Raw genomic sequence first — 21,590 nt, 5'->3', positions numbered from 1 at the left:
TGAAGATCCCTTTGCCTCCAATCCAGACTCCACCCCTGTGACTGCAGTGAAGACCCTTGAACCTCTTTGCCTCTAATCTGAACTCCTCCAGTTCCCGTTCTACACCTGATGTAGTTCCCACCCTTAGAGGTCTCCCGCCGATGGCCAGAAATGGCCTCCCCTCCCCAATCTTCCCCTTTGAACCAATGAAGACTTTCAGAATGGCTGGCTTCCAGAGGCGGAACTGAGGCCTCGCCTCGTTGCCACCACCTTTAACCAGTCTGGGATCTGAAGGCCCGTGATCACCATGCGCATTTGTGAAATACAAAACGCCCTGTAAAATTCCATTCAATTGCATGCAAATTCCATTTATTTAACTAATAAACAAGCTAAATTAATGTTCTGCTGCGTTGGAGCAGCAAGTCTGCCCTCCATCTTTCCCGCCACCCGCAAAATTTGGAACCAATGTCACAGTGTCGGAGTTCCATATGAGCTCGTCCCCTCCTGATTTTTCTCCCTGCCTCACCCCACCCCGCGGCCTATCCCATTCTTTCATGCCCATTAAAATTCAGCCTGCTCTTTGAATTAATGAAATCTAAACTGTGTGTGAAACTTGCCTCCTTTTAGTTTGAGTTTTTACTTTTGGGTATTCTATCTCATTCCATATCATGAATAATTCACACAGCTGCCAGTTTACAAGATCTTTCCTAGATTCCCCCCCAAAAAGTGGAAGGAATACTGTCATTTATACATGATCTGCCTTCTACGCTGTGTCAATAGGTTGGTGAGTGTGAAAACATCAACCAAGCTGCACTACACACTGCCTCCCATCCTAGCAACTTGTTGCATTTAAAACATTGGGCACACTGATAGAAATTCTGTTTATATTTTTTATGAAGACTGTGCAAATGTAACAGTTACCACAGAATCAGTTCTGGATGTCTGTCAACTGGTCAGTGAAGGAATGTGTTTTTAAAGCAAATAAGTAGAAACCATGTTACCTTCATTTTAAAAAAAAAGTCATCACATGCATACTTTAGGTTTTGGTACCGTTTTTATAAGTAAAATCACCAGTACTGTGTTTCACAAAGTTCTGTACTTGAAGTATTGATTCCCGCTATTTCAGCAAGCAGACAGCAGGGAGCTGGTGATGTGACGTCACAATGCCGCAAAGGAGGTTCTGAAAGGAGTTTTGGCAGAGGCCTGCTGATTCCAAGTGAGTTGAAACTTCCATTTTGACTCACTTATACACGTTCAGAGAATGAAGCTTAATTAATAATCGTGACTAAACCTAGTCAGAATAGCCTTTAAATTGCAATTTTATTATTGCGACACCCTTTACCTGTAATTACACTGTGCAAAACTTAATTTTTTTGTGTTTATGTTTTTAGTGATCTTTTTGGGGGTGAGGGGGTGTCCGGAAATAATTTTCTGCTCGCCATTCTGGGCAATGCGACTTTCTTTTGCCAATTTTACCATCCAGTATCAACGCCAAAGTTTTTTAGGTTAGTTAGAATGTAGCCAGCTGCAGTTCAAAGTTCTGCTTACTTTTGCTTTTACCCGCAAACCTTAGTGAGCGTTTCATTATTGCAGCAGGGTGAGTTGTTTCCACTATCTACACCAACCATCCTTATGTCTGTCTGAGTGAGTTTGCCACTTTTGTGCCAATTAGTGCTGTCGGCTTACAGGCATTTTGCTTGAAATCTGTCAAGCTTTTATTTTGAAGGAACTCTTACAGCTAAGGCAGAGGAGATTTTCTACCCATCAACCTGGGCTAAATTTGAATCCTAGACCCAAAGGTTAGTGACCATTGCCGAATCTACCGTGCCATCTAGATTTAAAACTGAGTAAGTGCTAACTCCACTTATAAGTGTGACATTCACAGCTTATTTGTGACTTTCTGTAGAAAAGCTGGACAACTCACTATGTCCTGTTGTGTATTTTGTTTCACATATATAATGTTTCGACACTGCCAACTATTATTCAATCATTTTAGTACTACATTTTTTTGATTTTTCTTTGTGCCAGTCGTGCCACCTTACTTACATTCAGAAGCTCATCACTGCTTTTGAACACCATAGCCTGGAATGTATTCTCCATGTGTGGTATAATATCTACTTCAGTGCTACAGAAAAACTGGGGAGCAGGAACTGTTGTTAAGTAGAAGGATAGTTGGATTGAAATCAAAATGTTATTGTTGATACAAAATATAATCACAAGATACGTTCAGTTAAAGAAGCCCATTCAGCCTATTGCATCTCATCTTTGCAGATGGCAACACTATTACATTACAACTTTAACGTTCACCTGTACAGGCAAACGGCATCTTATTTTAATGTTAACCCACACAACGCAATCTCCAACGATACAATGCCAGTTTAGGTTATAAAATTGAATCCTGGTTTAGGGTTGAAACTCACAAACCTTTGAGTCAACGGTGTAAGTGCTACCAACTAAGTGAAACTGGCACTAGCCAAACTGATTAATAGTTTTTGGGGGAGAACATCGTTCGTGAAGTAATATCAATTGAGAAGGCTGTGCAGGTAGTGGGCCCTGGCTCTGCTTGCCCTTGGGAATCAACCTCAGTCTGCAGCGATGCTACACAAATTAATTTGAAACTCTTTATTTTTCTAAGCGCCTAAAAATCTATTCATACTCTTCGTACAATCATAGAATCATAACAGCATAGAAGGAGGTCATTAGGCCCGTCATGTCTGTGCTGGCACTCTGAAGGAGCAATTCACCTAGTGGCACTCCCCCACTTTCTCCTCATAGCCCTGCACATTCTTCATTTTCAGATAATAATCCAATTCCCTCTTGAATGCCTCGATTGAACCTGCCTCCACCACACTCTCAGGCTACAAGGGCAGGTCAGAGGCTAGGAACCCTGCGATGAGTAACTCACCTCCTGACTCCCCAAAGCCTATCCACCATCTACAAGGCACAAGTCAGGAGTGTGATGGAATATTCTCCACTTGCCTGGATGGGTACAGCTCCAACAACACTCAAGAAGCTCGACACCATCCAGGACAAAGCAGCCCACTTGATTGGCACCCCATCCACCACCTTCAACATTTACTCCCTCCACCACCAATGCACAGTAGCAGCAGTGTGTACCATTTACAAGATGCACTGCAGCAACTCACCAAGGTTCCTTCGATAGCACCTTCCAAACCCACAAACTCTACCACCTAGAAGGACAAGGGCAGCAGATGCAAGGGAACACCACCGCCTGCAAGTTCCCCTCCAAGCCACACACCATCCTGACTTGGAACTATATCGCTGTTCCTTCACTGTCACTGGGTCAAAATCCTGCAAACTCCCTTCATAACAGCATTGTGGGTGTACCTACCTCATATGGACTGCAGCGGTTCAAGAAGGCAGCTCACCACCACCTTCTCAAGGGCAATTAGGGATAGGCAATAATTGCTGGCCTAGCCAGCGATGCCCATATCCTATGAATGAATTAAAAAAAATTATTTATGCACATATACACCCAGGCCCTTCTGCTCCTGCACGCCCTTTAAAATTGTACCCTTTATTTTATATTCTCTCTCTGCGTTCTTTCTACCAAAATGAGTCACTTCACACTTCTTCACAATAAATTCCATCTGCTACCTGTCCACCCATTCCACCAACCTGTCTATGTCCTTTGGAAGTTCTACACTATCCTTCTCACAGTTCGCAATGCTTCCAAGTTTTGTATCGTCTGCAAATTTTGAAATTGTGCCCTGTACACCAAGGTCTAGGTCATTAATATATATCAGGAAGAGTAGGAGACCTAACACTGACCCCTGGGAAACTCCACTACAAACCTTCCTCCAATTCGAAAAACAATTACCACTGCTCTCTATTTCCTGTCACTCAGCCAATTTCGTATCCATATTGCTACTGTCCCTTTTGTTCCATGAGTGCTAACTTTGCTTACAAGTCTGCTGTGCAGCACTTTATCAAATGCCTTTTAGAACAACATATGGACAACATCAACAGCATTACCCTCATCAACCCTTTCTCTTACTTTATCAAAAATCTAAAGCAAGTTACTTAAACACGATTTGCCTTCAACAAATCCATGCTGGCTTTCCTTAATTAATCCGCATTTGTCCAAGTGACTATTCATTTTGTCCCAAATTATCGTTTCTAGAAGCTTGCCCACCATTGAGGTTAAACTCACTGACCTGTAGCTGCTGGGCGTATCTTTATACACTTTTTTGAACAAGGTTGTAGCAATTACAATTTTCCAATTCTCTGGCACTACTCCTGAGTCTAAGGAAGCATGGAAAATTTTGGCTAGTGTCTCCACAATTGCCACTCTCACTTCGCTCAATATCCTTGGATGCATCTCATCCAGTTCTAGTGCCTTATCAACTTTAATTACGGAAAGCCTACCCAGTACCTCTTCCTTATCAAATCTCTTAAAGCATGAGAAATGACAAGTTTGTTAACTAAAGCAGCTCTTTTTAGTGAATGTAAAGAATGCACTTACTTGCCCCATTCTGCAAGCATTGACCAGTTTATTGCCTAAAATTTTAGTTGATAATAAATATGTCAATATATGTTGTTGACTAAAATTGATTTTGCACCTACTTATTTAAGTTTACAACAAGTAAGCACATGGAGTATGTGATTAGTGATGATTAATTCCATGGAAAGGAAGACTCTTTGCATTTCTTCGCAGATGAAGATTTTGGGAAGATTTTAGTCATCAGTTGCAGGCCCGCTGGTGGTTAGTCAGGCCTGTGACCGGCAGATTCTCCCACAGCAGGTACAAGTGAAGGTGTAGTTGCTGCAGGGGGCAACTGGATCTATCCTTCTCCTTTTCTCTTTCATGTGAGTTCTTCACTCAGTCTCAAAGATGTCTGTAGCCCTCCTGCTGTAGCATCTCCAGGCAACATGATCTATGGCCTGCGCTTCCCACTGGCAATGGTCGATGTGGCACATGAAGAGGGACGTCTTCAGAGAATCCTTGAAACGTTTGCATGGGGCCCCTCTATTCCTTTCACCAGTGGTCAGCTCTCCATACAGCACGATCTTGGGCAGGCGACTGTCGTCCATCCGGCCAATGTGACCCGCCCAATGCAGTTGGCTTTGCAGGAGGATGGCCTCGATACTGGTGATGTTGGCTGTTTCCAGGATTTCAATGTTTGTGATGTGGCCCTGCCAGTGGATCTTGAGGATGTTGCAGAGGCAGCACTGATGGAAGTGCTCTAGAAGGCGTACATGACGGTGGTATAGGACACATGACTTGGCGCCATACAGAAGGGTGGTGAGGATTACGGCTTTGTACACTTTGAGTTTGGTCTGTGCTCCGAGGCTGTGGTTGCTCCACACCCATTTGTAGAGTCTGCCAAATGTACTGTTTGCTTTTTAAAGCCTATTGTCCACTTCCTTGTCCATGGTGACATCAAACGAGATGACGCTCCTCAAATAAGTAAATTGCTTGATGGCATTCAGCTCGGTTCCCTCGATGACAATGCTTGGTGGTCTATATTCATCGTGGGGTGCAGGCTGATGCAGAACTTCAGTTTTCTTTAAACCGATTTTTAGTCCGAAGAGTTGTGCCGCCTCGGAAAAATGTGTTGTTATACGTTGCAGGTCTGACTGACTGTGGGCCAGGAGAGCACAGTCATCGGCGAAAAGAAGTTCATGGATAAGTTTTTCTTGTGTCTTTGTATGAGCCTGAAGACGCCTGAGGTTGAAAAGGCCTTCCTCAGTCCAGAAGCATACGTAAACTTACTCCTTAAGGTCTTCCGTTGCCTCCTGCAGCATCATGCTGAAAAAGATGGTGAATAGGATCGGGGCCAGCACACATCCCTGCTTCACACCATTGGAGATACAGAAAGGACTTGAGAGGTCGCTGGAAAGCAAGACAAAGTGATGTTATCACCATTTGTACCCTCAGTGATGTTTGTTGTTGTTTCTATGCATACCTATAATATGTATACAGCTCTAGTTATTGGATAAACATGCCTATGTTATCAATTTGCAAAATTTGGACAATGAGACATTCCAGCACTAATACCAGACAGTATCAAATTACTGGTACCTGTCTCAAAGTAACAGCTTTGTTAAATATGTTCATTGGCCCTCATTGAAGCTTTGTTGAAGTTGTGAAGAGGAGCTAAAATCTTTCCAAGATGAGTCACTTAGAAAGCAATTCTTTCCCCACTAACTTGTAATAATCCTATTGAAATAGCTTATCTCTTACTAATGAGTTTGTAAGTTGTAAAGAGACTTTGGGGTTAATTTTGACTTTTTATGAGAATGTAGAATGGATGATAGTGAGTCAACATCTCTCTCTGTTTGTATTTCCATTGCAGTCAATATAAGTGCAAATCCAGAGAGATGTATAATGGGTGGCTGAATCGATATCATCGGTTTTGCTCTCTTGTCCAAGGCCAAAATTACCCCCTTCTGTTTTTAAGTATTATTCTGAAGCAAATTAGTTAAAAATGCCAGTCTCAGAAGATAAAGCAGGAAACACCACCCATGTGGAGGATGCAGAAATTGTACATGTTCCTGAAATCCAGGGTTGCAATTTCATCTCAGCGGACTATTGTGTAAGTACTGGTTTATGTGAGAATTCAGAGGGACGCTCTAGTAACAAGCTATGAATGAAATGCCTGACTTTAACATCCCTTAGTGAGATTTACTTCAGCTGTAATGATTCTCAGGAAAGGCCAGTATGTTAAAGAGTTAACATTATTATGAATCACAGTAGACTTTTAGTATTTGGAGCAAGTTTTTTCAGCATAGCTGGAACACTTGCATGCCTCTTAAACTCTGGAGGTCAAACTTGCTCACTGCTGTAGCAAATGACATTTAAGAAAATATGCTGAGCTAAAAAGTCATTAAAATATGAGACTGAAAGCACACAGCTTTCCATTGATTAGTGTTAGGTACAAACTGTGCCTTTTACTAACAAAAAAACCCATTCCATTTCTGTACGTTTACATTATCACTATAATCTTATTTTCCATTCACGTTTAATGCAGGGGGAGTTACAAAATAATGGACAGGGTTTGATATAAAATGAGCTAGTTACATAATGAATAATCCAGCAATAGCAGATGGGGTTCAGAGGGAGTCACCTGAATAGTACATAAAACTGCTTTTCAAAATGTTATTTTATTAATCTGTACATAGGTGCATACAAAAGCAGTTTAAATTCATTTTAATGTACTGACTGCATCATTTCCTGAGGAAACATTTTAATTAACATTTATGCTGAATAGATTTGCAGATTAGGGATCTCCCTTCTGTGCAGGAAATTTGCCTTTAGCAGATGCCATCGAATTTAAACCTTTGTGAGGCAAAAAAGTATTTTTTGTTAAATGTATTTGTTCTGACATGAGGTGGCACGTGCCTGTAGAATTTTAAGAACCTTCAGTTGCAGAGGATGGAAAATGTTTTAAAGCATTTGAATTTGTTCAGTATTTTTACAGTAAGTGATAAATTTGCTGCTCCCTTAACAATGAATTCTCTGTTATGAGACATAAAGGAAGGCCTGATCTTTAGAAATAGACTGAAAAAGTTTCATGAGAAAAAAAACAGGACAGCTGAAATGTATCCTACTCTTACCACCAAAATGTAAATTTAAATATGAAAATAACCTAAGATAGCTCTCGGAATGAATATGTGAATGCAGAAAATGGTATTAGTATTCCAAGATAGGCAAATTGGAGCCTTGAAACCATTTTTAACTTGAAATTTATTTTGGCTGCTGAAATGGAGGGTTGCTGGATTGGCTTCAGGTCTATAAAATGCAACACCTGAAACCAAGTTTTATTTTTCATTTTTAATTCAAAGCACTCAGTGGGCCTGTGCTGACTTCTCTGACACCTTCATATCTGCCAAGTCTCAATCTTTTAGGCTGGAAAACATAACCTGTTTCAATGCTCCCCACTCTTTGAAAATAAACACATTGCTGGATGTTTTGTGGGCTTGTAATCCATCTCACTCATTCTGCTCCTAAAATCCCCCTCCTATTATTTCGCCAAGGTTGGCAGCTAAGCATCATTCTCTTTCCTTGGGAGTCAAACAAATAGTACTCAGAGTATTGTGATTGATAGAGCATAAAACAGCAGATCTCATCATAGTTAGATGACCTTCAGTGGCTCTAAGCCAGTATTGTGCTGTTTGGGCATGCAGTACAGTTTTTTTAAACACTTTTTAAAAGTTTTTTTCTGTCCTTGATTGTCATTATGTTTTCCCATTGGCTTTATTCAGTTTCTCCTTTTCTAATTGCAGAAGTAATGAAGGAATTAGCAGAAAACATGAGAAACAGCAATTAACTTTAGTTGAAGTACAGAGATTAAGTTGAGAAAGGGAGCCATATAGGGAAGGCAGCTACTGGAAAATGAACTGAAAACAAGCAGACATTATGAAGGGAAAAGAGCCTGAAAATGAGCGGACCACAAGGGGGAAAGGTCAGCTGATAAACAGCAGAGAGCATGGTGAACAGAGTGGCTGTAAATGAGAAGTGGTGTTAGAGGAGTGAGACTGAGAGCAATTAATGTTTGCTCTCCACACTGTCTTCTCATTTTAAGATGATTTTCTCAGCATAGATTCCTTTGGGGTTGTTTGCTTTTATAGTTGCCATTCCAATCATGTGCCTCCTATATTACTTTGCAACAGAAAGACAAAGTCTTTTTTTAATAAAAGTAAGCATATATGGTTGAAGGTCAACCTTTAGGTCCAGTCTGAGCAAATAAGCTGCTACTGCTGGAAAACCTTAGCCATGCGATTCTTACCTCCTAGAGCTTTTCACTATACAAATTCCAACTTCTCATTAACCCACAATCTGCATTCCCTTATGTTTTGTTCACCATTCACCTCTGTGCTTGTGGACCTTCAATGGCTCCCTCTTTCCAAATTCACCAAATTCAAACTCCTTGTCCTCATTTACAGCTCTCTCCATGGCATTGCCTTACCCTCCATCGCCAATCTTCTTCAGCCCTACATCCCAACCTTTGACCTGTGGTTCTCCACCCCGGACACGTGTGTATCCCTAGCTTCCTCTCGGCATTCATTATTTCATGGCAGAGTCTTCGGTTGTCTTATCCCCAAGCTCTGGAATCCCCTCTGGAAGTTTCTTTACCTTGCTACTTTAAAAAGGGCTCATTAGCTACCCTTTTGACTGTGTCTTCAGCCAATTCTCTTAAATGTCTATTATTGGGTTCATCTATGTAGATCTTTTTGGAATTTATTCTGACATTATAGGCATTGTATAAATGCAAATGGTATTGAGGACGGTTCCTTCCTTAGTCCTTGTTCAACTATTGACTTTTTGGCCTGTTTCCTCTGACCACAAATGAAACGCCCACATTTTCTCCATTACCAAAACTGCTTCCTGGAAGCTCATTTTCTTTTTTTTCCCTTCAGCAATTTTTAGGCTTTTGCCCATTCTAGACTTGAGTGCTGCTCCCATACCTGGGGAGACTCTTTTAATACCTTTCACACACTTCTGGACAGCATGCAAGGCAGGGATCCCTTTCTCAGATCTGGGGCTGGAATTTCCTCCAGGGTGGTTTTGCTGCCAGAAGTAGGCCGGGGCAGGCCTTTTTACCTGCTGCTTGACCCCTCTGTGAACCTAATTTATTGCCATGGATTGAGCTTAAATAAGGATAGAGGGCAGGCTCCTGGCTCAATCTTTACCACATAGAGGGAGCCCATGATTGTTTGGCAGTAAAATCTCAGTAGTGATGCAGCAGGACATCCACTGCAGCACCAGGAGAGAGAGAGAAACCACCATATAAGAGGGCAGAAGTAGCTTAAGAGTTTGTTTCTGGTTCATACAGAGGCTTATAATGAGCTGCTATTTTGTTTACAGGAGTCATGGGCACAGAAGAGAGGGTGAGTTCATCAATCTTGGGCCTTGTCCATTCATCAGGCCCACCAATGATCTTCCCACCACTGCCTCAACAAATACTGCCATTGCTGTACCGATCTTACTGGGGATTGAGGTAATGTGGCAGGAAGACCCGGAACTTTTTCAGCTTTCCTAGCTCCATCCCACCGCTATTTAAATGTGGCTGGAGGGAGCGGTCAAGGATTGTGCTGAGTGATGGAGGAAGATTTTATGAACTGTTTTCTGAGGCAGAGATCTGGTGGTAGGCCTCCCCTCCTCCTCTGCTATACCGCCCAGTTTCTATGAAATTTTCCCTCATTCCTTCTGAATGGCAGTTATAAGCATAGGGTGAATTTCCTCATGGTTTCTCCCACACGACTGCAGTAATATCAGTGGAAATTCAGAGGAAGCATGACTGGGTATCTGCTAAACTTCTGCCAAAGATATGGTGGCAGAGCAGGTGTTAACGCTGCAGAAATTCAGTTCAATGTTTTCTCTCTACATTCCCAATGTATTGAAGTCAAATTTCATCACTTCTGTTCACCCTCTCCTATGACATCAGAAATGTGAAGCTCCTTATCTCCCTCAGTGTGTCCCATTCCTATGATTTTTAAGCTTTTAAAAGCCAAGTTTGGTGTCACCGAATGATTGTTTCCAATTCACCTTACCCTTCTTGCTCTTTTCACACTTGGTATTGTGCACGGTGGTTTTTATTGCTTAATTGTAAAAACAATAACAAATAATAAATAAGATCCTGGTGTTTGGAAAATTACTCATGCAGGACAACTTCAGATTTTTCAGAATCTATTTTGCTACTTCAGATCTTTAAGCCTCATTCCGTGTTTCATTTCCATAAACAACATTTGCTGTTTTAGAAACTTGCTCATACAAAAACTGCATGACGAGGAGAGCCAGTACTGGAGAAGGAGTAAGCTGATTCCCGTGTGAATTATCTCTTGTATCTTGGGGTTCTTGGCGACAGTTCATAAGACTGCAGTAAATAACAATGTGTTTGTGCTCTTCAGACAGTTTTAAGCTGTTGAGCAAAGGAGCCAATGTGTTTTAACATTAGACAAGCCCGTCATCCAACTTTAAATTGGAGGTAAATGGGCCTTTTTGCTGGAAAGGGTTTTTTCCTTCTTTGCTGGTGTGTGAAGGCTTAATGGTGGATACAGTAAATTTTCCATGCAACAGATAATTGAAGACTGAGATGAAGATTGGAAATCAGATTCAACCGTGATAAATGCTGGCAATTCCAATTCACTAGCAAGGATAAATTAATCTAAAAATGGTACTTTATAAACTTCCCAACAAATTTGAAAAAAATTGGACAACATAAGGCAGATATTTAGAATACACGCTTCATATGCAAGGAACTTCCCTTATTTACAGCTAAGCTTTACATGCTTGTGTTTAAATTTTTGAATTTTAAATTGATCAAATTAGCAAGGCCTGGACAGTTTGCTGGATTTTCGTCAAAGGGTATGCTTGCTGTAGGAGGTGGTTTTGGAGTAGGACCTCTGCCACTGTCCTGACTCCAACCATTTTCCAGAATGGGGGCTGAATAAATATGCCACCTTTGCCAAAGAAATGTGATGGAAAGAGGAAAATGACTTAAAAAGGACAGATGCACCTTTAAGGCTTTAGTAAATTTTTAACTGTAGGCCTCGTTTGAGTATTTAGGGCCATTGTGGAGAGAGAGTTGGCCTCCATAGTCCTTCTTCTCACTGCAACAACTGAAATAGCAGAAGTTCCATTGCTGTGGCAAGGCCTACCATCTCCTCTCTCCAGTGGCAGTGACTATAATAGTGAAATGGATAGATTGTCAGACCCTATCATACCATCATCATTTAGATGTAGCAAGGTGGTGAAGGTGTGGTAGGCTATCTTCCTTGCTGAGATTGGGAAGAAAGAAAATTCAGTGTTCTGCTTAAGAAGCTTGCAGCCTCTGGGGTGATGCTGGCAAATAGAGCACATTTCCTTCTGTTTTTGTGAAGTGTTTGTATTCTTAAAGTTAAGGAACATTTGGAGCAAAATTCAGATTGGTAGCACCCAGGTGGCATATGCTACCCAAAATAGCATCCATGGTACATGCGCACACTTTTGGGGCGAGCTGCCGCAGACACCGTGGCCGGAATTTCACAGCCCCCAAACGAGTGGGCTGGTGCGGGTGTTCCCGATACTCCCCCCGCCCCCCTAATAGCCCCTCCTTGCCTCGCTGGGGCCCAGCCGATTTCCCTCGGCAAGGCCCTAAAGACTTTTGGCACTGACCTTCACGTTGCTTGCGATGGCTGGGTGCAGTCCCAGCAGTGGCCACCGCTCCTAGTGGCGCAGCTGGTTGTCCGGCAGCTCGATTAGGCGAGACATCGTGCCTCAAGAAGGTGGAAGTCCCGCCCAAGACCATTTAAGGGCCTGGGGAACGAAAAATCCCAGCCTGGCTCCCCAGGCCCAGCGGAAATAGGTTCGCCACTGACTTTTCAACCACTGGGCAGGGCCTCCCACCCAACGAAAAATTCCAGCCCACATGGCGAGGGTGTTATTATGGGTACAGCGAATGTATGCAAAGGCGGCAGAACACCTCTCTCTTCAAAAATACCCACCTGTAACTCCTCCGTCCTTGCAGACTACTGCTCCATCTCCAACCTCCCTCTCCTCTCCAACGTCCTTGAACATCCTGCTGCCTCCCAAATCTATACCCATCTTCCCCGGAACTTCATGTTTGAATTGCTCCAGTCAGGTTTTCACCAGTGTACCAAAATGGCTCTTATCAAAGTCATAACAAACTGTGTGACTGTGACAAAGGTAAACTATCCCACCTCATCCTTCTCAATCTGTCTGCAGCCATTGACACAGTTGATCACACCATCCTTCTCCAACGCCTCTCCAATGTTGTCCAGCTGGGTGGGCGTGCTCTTGCTAGTTCTATTCTTATCTATCTAATTGTAGCCAGAGAATCACCTACAATGGTTTCACTTTCCACTCCTACACCATTTCCTCTGGTGTCTCCACCAAGGATTATCCTTGGCCCACTTCTATTTCTTATCTACATGCTGCCCCTCAGTAACATTATCCGAAAACACAGTGTTAGTTTCCACGTGTATGCTGACGACACCCAGCTCTACCTCACCACCACCACTCTCATCCCCTCCCCCACTGTCTCTAAATTGTCAGACTTCTTGTTCGACATCCAGTACTGGACAAGCAGAAATTTCCTCCAATTAAATATTGGGAAGAACCAAGCCATTTTCTTCGGTCCCCACTGCAAATCCTGTTCCCTAGTCACTGACTGTATTCCTCTCCACAGCAGCTGACTGAGGCTGAACCAGACTGTCCACAACCTTGGTGACAAGCTTCCAACTGCATATCCACAGTATCAATAAGACTGCCTATTTCCACGTCCATAACATTGCCAGATGCTGCCCCTGCCTCAGCTATTCTGCTGCTGAAGCTATCATCCATACCTTTGTTCCCTCCAGACTTGACTATTCCAATGCACACCTTGCCAGTCTCCCACATTCTACCCTCTATAAACTTGACGTCATTGAAAACACTGCTGCCCATGTTCTAACTCACACCAAGTCCCAAACGCCCATCACCCTGTTCAACGCCCTCTCTTAACCTTGCACAGCTGAACACGTCTTCAGCAGCATCAAGGATCTCTGCCAGTGCTATTTAAAGACATCATCAACTACTTCCATGTTGGTTGCTGTTTGATTTCTTCTAGACGTTACTTTGAGTCTGTAATTGTTTGGTGTTTCCTAAAGTTGTTTAATGTTGCAAAAGTCTACAGGGAATGAGTGCTGAAGGAATCTTTGCTGATTTCAAGGCTTCTGCACAAGTCAGTTGCTCCCAGACATAGATGTATTAGTAGCCATTTCCCTTGGAATACAGCATAACTTGTAAAATGAGCAGAGCCCATGCAGATCAGGATAAGCTGCTGGAAGAGGGAGGAGGAAGAGGGGAAAAGAAGGGCTCTTAGCAGGAGGCTTTATACGCCCATGATTTTCAGGGAGCAATTCTCCTACCTGAACCTCAGCAAGGAACAATGTGTGCATCTTCTGTGCTTCAAAAAAAAAAATCTGGAATTTAAAGCTAGTCTAATGATGGCCATGAAACCATTGTTGATTGTTGTAAAAACCCATCTGGTTCACTAATGTCCTTTAGGGAAGGAAATCTGCTGTCCTTAACTGGTCTGGCCTACATGTGACTCCATATCCACAGCAATGTGGTTGACTCTTACATGCCCTTGAAATGGCCTAGCAAGCCACTCAGTTCAAGGGCAATTAGGGATGGGCAATAAATGCTGGCCTGGCCTGCGACGCCCACATCCCATGAAAGAATAAAAAAAAAAGTAGGATGTTTTTACTGAAATCTGTTACCTGCTACAGGTACAGTTGCACCCTCTTCTTTGGCCTCCTTATCTCGAGAGACAATGGGTAAGCGCCTGGAGGTGGTCAGTGGTTTGTGAAGCAGCGCCTGGAGTGGCTATAAAGGCCAATTCTAGAGTGACAGGCTCTTCCACAGGTGCTGCAGAGAAATTTGTTTGTCGGGGCTGTTACACAGTTGGCTCTCCCATTGCGCCTCTGTCTTTTTTCCCGCCAACTACTAAGTCTCTTCGACTCGCCACACTTTAGCCCCGTCTTTATGGCTGTCCGCCAGCTCTGGCGAACGCTGGCAACTGACTCCCACGACTTGTGATCAATGTCACAGGACTTCATGTCGCGTTTGCAGACGTCTTTATAGCGGAGACATGGACGGCCGGTGGCTCTGATACCAGTGGCGAGCTCGCTGTACAATGTGTCTTTGGGGATCCTGCCATCTTCCATGCGGCTCACATGGCCAAGCCATCTCAAGCGCCGCTGACTCAGTAGTGTGTATAAGCTGGGGATGTTGGCTGCCTCGAGGACTTCCGTGTTGGAGATACGGTCCTGCCACCTGATGCCAAGTATTCTCCGGAGGCAGCGAAGATGGAATGAATTGAAACGTCGCTCTTGGCTGACATACGTTGTCCAGGCCTCGCTGCCATAGAGCAAGGTACTGAGGACACAGGCCTGATACACTCGGACTTTTGTGTTCCGTGTCAGTGCGCCATTTTCCCACACTCTCTTGGTCAGTCTGGACATAGCAGTGGAAGCCTTTCCCATGCGCTTGTTGATTTCTGCATCTAGAGACAGGTTACTGGTGATAGTTGAGCCTAGGTAGGTGAATTCTTGAACCACTTCCAGAGCGTGGTCGCCAATATTGATGGATGGAGCATTTCTGACATCCTGCCCCATGATGTTCATTTTCTTGAGGCTGATGGTTAGGCCAAATTCATTGCAGGCAGCCGCAAACCTGTCGATGAGACTCTGCAGGCACTCTTCAGTGTGAGATGTTAAAGCAGCATCGTCAGCAAAGAGGAGTTCCCTGATGAGGATTTTCCGTACTTTGGACTTCGCTCTGCTACCTGCTACAGGTACAGTTGCACCCTCACAGCAGGGCAAGGACCATATTGGTAATGGTTGTGAAGGTGACAGTGGTGATGAACATTTATGCATCTGGCTGCTCCCAGGCTGGAGCTGGAGATATTCGCAACATTTGGCAGTTTACCATGCGCTGCTGCGTGAGGGAGGTCACTGACTCTCTCTATTCATAAAGCAAGCTACATTTCAATATCTGTCGCCAGGTACAAGCAATTAGAATGAGTATGTGAATTCGCTAGGATAGCAGGCTTTCCCATGGTGTCATTGACTGCATGCACGCACCTCGCTTTACAAGTCAACTCTCCCCTTTACTGCAACTGAAAAGAATTCCACTCCCTCAGTGTCCAGCTGGTGTGTGATCATATGCAGACAGTCATTCAGGTCAATGCCTAGTATTGTGGCAACAATTTTGATGCCTTCATTCTGTGGCAGTCTGCTGTGCCAGCTGCCTTTGAGCCACAAAGACAAACCAACATGGCGACAAGTGCTATTTGCTGATGACATGGCTAATGACACCAGTGTGCAACTGACAGACACGTGTGTCGCACAATGAAGGTCATGCTGCCATAGGAAATGTAATAGAGAAGACCATTGGCATGCTGAAAGAACGAGAATACACTGGAGGAACCTACAGTAGATGGCAGAGTGGATATCAGGATTCTTCATGGTCTGCTGTATGCAACACAACCTGGTCATCATGACAGGACAGGCCTTGCCGCCAGCTATACTGTGAGCAGCTCAGGAGCATGAGGAGGAGGAAGAGCAGGAGCATGAGGAAGAAAAGGAAGCAGAGGAGGAAGAGAGGAGACAACCTAGATAACCTGTATCTGGCCAGGCCATCCAAGAAGAACTCATTTGAGTGCAATATCAGTAACTGCAAACCATTCCTCATTCACCAACAGTCCCACACCTTCCCTTCCCTCTGTCACTGACCATCACAGCGTCTGCTTGGCCACAATACAACAATAAAAGCTACCACAAAATAAACATTCCAAACCAAATCTATAAATGAAATTATTCCATATTGCACACAAATATCAACTAGTCACCCTCTTGCATTCCCTTAGTGCCTGCATTCTGTGTGCCTTTTCATGTCCTAGTGTTCCTATGCGGTGCTACCCATGTGGCTGCAGCATGGTTAGTGGAAGTCTGCTGACTTTCAGTGCAGGTGGTTACAGATGGCCTTGAAGGATGATTTTGAGCAGCTCTAGGCTTAGAAGATCCAGCTTTGGGCTGTGCCATCTGAGTATGGGCAACAGCAATCTGGCTGGCTGATAGATAACAGCAAGGGCGCCAATGGAAAGGCATCAATGCTGTCTTGCAGAGAGAGGACAGCAGGTTCATACTTCATTGTTTCATTGGAGAATAGATTGCTGGACTGCCATGACACTCTACAAACCCCTTTGAACACTGTAATCCAACAGTTTGAACTTGCATCACAGCAGTCTGGCCTTGCCTGACTTCAGTCTGAGGTTACACTGCAGCACTCAGACTTGTGATGGAAGCTGCTTGGGGCGACAATGAAAGCTGAGACATCGGCCATCAGAGGCTGCATCATGGTTGGGTTCACAAGTGTTTTCATGGAGTTGGCCACCACTTCCACACTGGAAAGGATGGGCTCAAAGCACTGCAAAAAGTCCTGTGCTGAGCTGGTGCCAGACTCCTCCATGCTGCTTGACATTGACCACAGGCTTTCTGGCAGGTTTCCCAGTGCGCCAAGCATTTCATTGTGCAGAGCCATCAGCCTTTTTCAATCGGCTGCCCCATCGAAGTGCTCATCAGAGTTCTCTCCAGCAGAACCTGTGTGCGACCTCACCGTTCAGCAAGCTGACACCTGCACTATCCTTGCCTCCTGCCCTGGCCACAGGGATTACATACGAGATTTTTTTTTCTTGATGGGATGTGGGCGTCGCTGGCAAGGCCAGCAATTATTGCCCATCCCTAATTTCCCTTGAACTGAGTGGCTTGCTAGGCCATTTCATAGGGCATTTAAGAGTCAACTATATTGCTATGGGTCTGGTGTCACATGTGAGCCAGACCAGGTAAGAACAGCAGATTTCCTTCCCTAAAGGACTTTAGTGAACCAGATGGGTTTTTACATCAATCGACAATGGTTTCACGGTCATCATTAGACTAGCTTTTTAATATCAGATTATGAATTCAAATTCACCCTCTGCCGTGGTGGGATTCGAACCCGTGTCCCCAGAGCACTAGCCTGGGCCTCTGGATTACTGGCCCAATGACAAGTAATGCAGCACAGAAACAGGCCATATGGTACAACCTGTCCATGCCAGCATTTATGTTCCACTCGAGCCTTTTCCCATGTTTCCTCATCTAAGTCTATCATGGTAACCCTCTGTTCCCTTTTCCCACATATACTTGTCTAGCTTCCCCTTAATGCATCTATAGAATTCACTTCAACCACTCAATGTAGTTACGAGTTCCACATTCTCACCACCCTTTAGGTATAGAAGTTCCTTCTAAATTCCCTATTGGATTTCTTGGTGACTATTGATGGCCTCTAGTTATGCTGTTCCCTAAAATTGGAAACATTCTCTCTGTATCCACGCTAAAAAACCTTTCATAATTTTAAAGATCTGTAATAGGTCACCCCTCAGCCTTCATTTTTTCAAGAGAAGAGACCCAGCCTGTCAATCCTTTCCTCATCTGTATACCCACGCATTTCTGGTATCATCCTTGTAAATCCTAGCACACGCAGATCCTGCCTGTATGCTATCCTTTAAATTATGTGCTGCATCATTATCTGAGCTAGTGACTGTGACTGTGAAATCGAGTGACGGTGCTGTGTCTTTATCATCACTGTCTTCTTGCTGTTCCTGCACTGCCTGGCCAGGTTGCACATCTTGGTACCTGAAAGCAGAAAGGCACATGGGTAAGGTTGTGGTGTGAAGATGGGTGTGAAAGTTAAACTCGCATCTGCAGCTTGTAAATCAAAAGAGATTGTGGAATGAGGGGGAGGTGGGATGTCTTCTTCAATGGTTTCTGCCCCTCCTTTGGCCACAGACTCAGCAATGGGTGTCCCAAGAATGGTCAACACGGTTTCTCCATGGGTGTGTGGACATGCAGCCATCCCTCTCCCCCTCCGGTTAGCTCCTCCTGCCTCCGGTTGTGCGCCACCTTGTCCTGCAAGAGAGAGGGGAGTGTGTCAGTGACTGTCATGCAATATGTTAAACTGATGTGGTTGTCATGGTTGAATGGCTGCTAATGTGTGCAAGTTGCGAGATGTGGGTGTGAGGATTGCAACAGTGCTAAGTGTGGGGGTGCAGTGGAGTATATGAATGTCAGGTATGAGTCCTGGCTGATAGATATTTTTGGTAGGTAAATGATGGGGCTGTCATGAATTGCGTAGTGTCTGATGCTAGTGGTGCAGTTGGGAGGATATGGCATTTCATTTAAAGGTACACTCACTGGCCTTGACTATTCTTGTGAGGTCATTAAACATCTTGTGGTGCTGCATTCAGGTCTTTGGATCTTAAGTCCTGTCACTGGCCTCCATGGCTATCTGCTTCTGCTGCCTTCTGAGCATGTGTCTGGAGGGCCTCCTAGTTCCCTGTAGATATAGGACATCTCTCTCCTTTCCACCTTTTCCACCAAAGCCTCCAATGCAGTGTCCGAAAACCTTGGCGCCTGCTCTGTCCCCACGTTGTGCCATTAATCAGTATTTCCCAGATACGATTTAGCTGATGACGGACTCCCAATGCCTTCCTCAGCCACAATGCACCTTCCCTTTAAACAGTGCTTCAACTGATGTTAGCCTCTCACAATATTGGCCCCTTGCTCAGGTATCCAGCCAATCAGCAGCGAGGTTGGACACTACAATCATGTAAGACAACAGCTAGCACGAAGTTGCATTCAACAGGCACAGGTTAATCACGTGTTGCGATCCCCGCTCCTGGTTTATAGGGACAATCAAGCTTAGCCCCTAATATTTCCAGAAAATAGGAGTAAACAATACATTCCCAGTTTGGATCAATATCATGTACCATCATGTCAGAATAGTACAATAGGCAGATAATGAAGTTCCCTCTACTCTGCCAAACAATGTGCTTTAACTTCTGCCTCAGAAATGCATTGTTACTGCGCAAGTGTAAATGTTTACGAGGGAGTATTTGTTTTCATAACTCCACTTCTAGTGCCGGTAGTGGCCCGCGGTGCTGTCTGCCCCCGAGGAATCGATGTAGTCTGCTTTGCAGCTAGAAGCAGCGCTATGTGAACGAATTTCCCCTGCAGCCTTTTCTATGCATGATATTGTTATGGCCTTTCTAACCGAGATTGGCAATTTAAGGATAATTGCTAACAATCCGGTCTCTTGGTGTTTAGCCTACTCGGAATTCATATCAGGAATCCTGTTGTGGACTTTTTCTATACTTTGGGATCCATTGACTTTCAATCCTGATTTCCCAATATGTGCTGCTAGTGGATGAAGCTTTGCTCCTGGAGTACAAATGAACAACATGTATCTTTTAATCCCAATTTATGGTCACTTTTATATTTTGGGCTTACACCCACTAGGAACTGGGTTGAGAACGCCTAGAAGAACATGGTTTCTTATGTGTGCAGATTAATTGGGATTGGAGGTTTCATTTAGAATGACGTATTCTCCCACATAAAGACATTAAATACCTTTGGGGAACATCACTGGCTGGAAGTGCATATACTGAAATATGGATGTACACTGTATATGATTTTAAGACCATTTAAAGTGATGGTTGAAAAATCATGCAGCTACCTTTCTGACGGATGCTCCCAGCTGAGACTCACCACCTGCAGTGCAATGCCATAAAGTTAGCCCTCACATGTCCATTATAAAGTATGTGACATCAATGTTCACATTAACCGATAAAGAATTAAATGGGCCATCAGAAACTATACCTTATTTCATTGCATCAGTTTGCAGGTCAGCCTAGTTCATTCAAATCAGGTTTATTAACCTAGGGCTGAATTTTATGTGCCTGCCGCCGATTTCGGCAGTGGGCGGAAAAAATCAGCGGCCCACCCATGCGGGCCGCGTGTCACAGAGCCTTTATGATTCTAAATGCGGCAGCTCATTTAAATAGCCAAGGCGGGGTGCAGCCTCCGATCACGTGGAGGGGGCGGGCTGTCCAACGCGGCAATGGGGTCCGCTGCCTGGGCGCAGGCACTGATGCCATTTTTAAAGGGCTGTTAGCCCTAGTGGCTAATTTAAGTATTTAAAAGTAAAGTGAATTAAAACGAATAAATACGTTTCTTTTGCCCCTCTCCTGCACCCCCCCCCATAACAATTACATTAATTATTTGTCCTTTCCCCTGCAAAACACCTTTACCATCTAACCATCTCCCCCCCCCCCCCCCACAAACTGCACAAACTTTCAACTACAACCCTTCTCACCATCCCCTACACCCATGGCGTTATGTTGACCATGTCCCCCCCCCCACCCCCGGCTCCTGCACTGATAAACTTACCTCCTCCCCGCTCCCCACCAGTGTGGCGCCTCGTTTACCTGGACGAGGATCCGAAGGCATGAGAGTGCCAGCCACCAGGCTGAAGATCGCAGCGGGACATCAGGCTGCAACGTGAGCTTCATTAATTCATTCATTTTAATTCATTTAAATATTTAAATTGGCATCTTGTCGTCAAGCGGCCGGAGGGTGGCCGCCACAAGGCCTCACTGCCACCGATAATATCAGCCAGGTGCTCCCGGTGTAGGGGTGCACGGCGGCCCTCTCCCGGATGCATCTTCAGGTCCCCCCCCCCCCCCCCCCCAACACGGAACCCGATGCCTGGGGGAGAACAAAATCCAGCCCCTAGTGTCAGATGTTATGTTCTTTAAAGTCCTTTCAAGCTGTGCTTTACCTGTGTGAAATAGCAGTCAAAATGCTGCTTTCAATCTTGTTCTTTTGGAATCATTATTCAGCATTATGTATTGTGTTTTCATTCATTCTGGGTATTAAAAGACCCCTTTACATAGAGAGAACGCTAACCGGATGGATGGCTCCCTTACCGACAATGGCACTCTCTAGTATAAAACTGCCAATCTCTAAGCAACCAATAGATTCAGTGGTGTAGAATTTTGGGGTTCCATAACCTGCCATCAGTTTGCACTCACCTTTTAACTGTCTTTTTTTTAGCAGTGGTGGCACCATTAAACGTGAACAAGTGCAGAGAGGTCACAAATCTTTGTTCAATACTACTTTCCTGGCGATTGCATATTCAATATAAAAGTGGCAGATAACAAAAGGATAGATTGTAGCTTTGTGCAATAGTGTAAAATGGGTGATAGTGAATCAGCTGCACGTTT

General features: G+C 44.2%; 1 protein-coding gene across 3 annotated transcripts in view; it reads left to right on the top strand.

Annotated features, from left to right (window-relative positions):
• Nucleotides 1–21,590, top strand: part of LOC137385126 (retinoic acid receptor beta-like) — a 258,678-nt gene that overhangs the window by 102,108 nt on the left and 134,980 nt on the right. For 2 of the 3 annotated variants that reach the window (XM_068059931.1, XM_068059941.1), the window contains exon 4: nucleotides 1,106–1,195. The exons of the other annotated variant lie outside the window; for it this stretch is intronic. In XM_068059931.1, the coding sequence (XP_067916032.1) occupies nucleotides 1,106–1,195 (90 nt within the window). The remainder of the gene's footprint in view (nucleotides 1–1,105; nucleotides 1,196–21,590) is intronic. 3 annotated transcript variants of the gene reach the window in all.

The sequence above is a fragment of the Heterodontus francisci genome, chromosome 2 (genome assembly GCF_036365525.1).
Source record: "Heterodontus francisci isolate sHetFra1 chromosome 2, sHetFra1.hap1, whole genome shotgun sequence".
NCBI classification, from domain to species: domain Eukaryota; kingdom Metazoa; phylum Chordata; class Chondrichthyes; order Heterodontiformes; family Heterodontidae; genus Heterodontus; species Heterodontus francisci.
The sequence above is the reverse complement of the archived record's forward strand: the minus strand, read 5'-3'. Positions and strand labels throughout refer to the sequence as shown.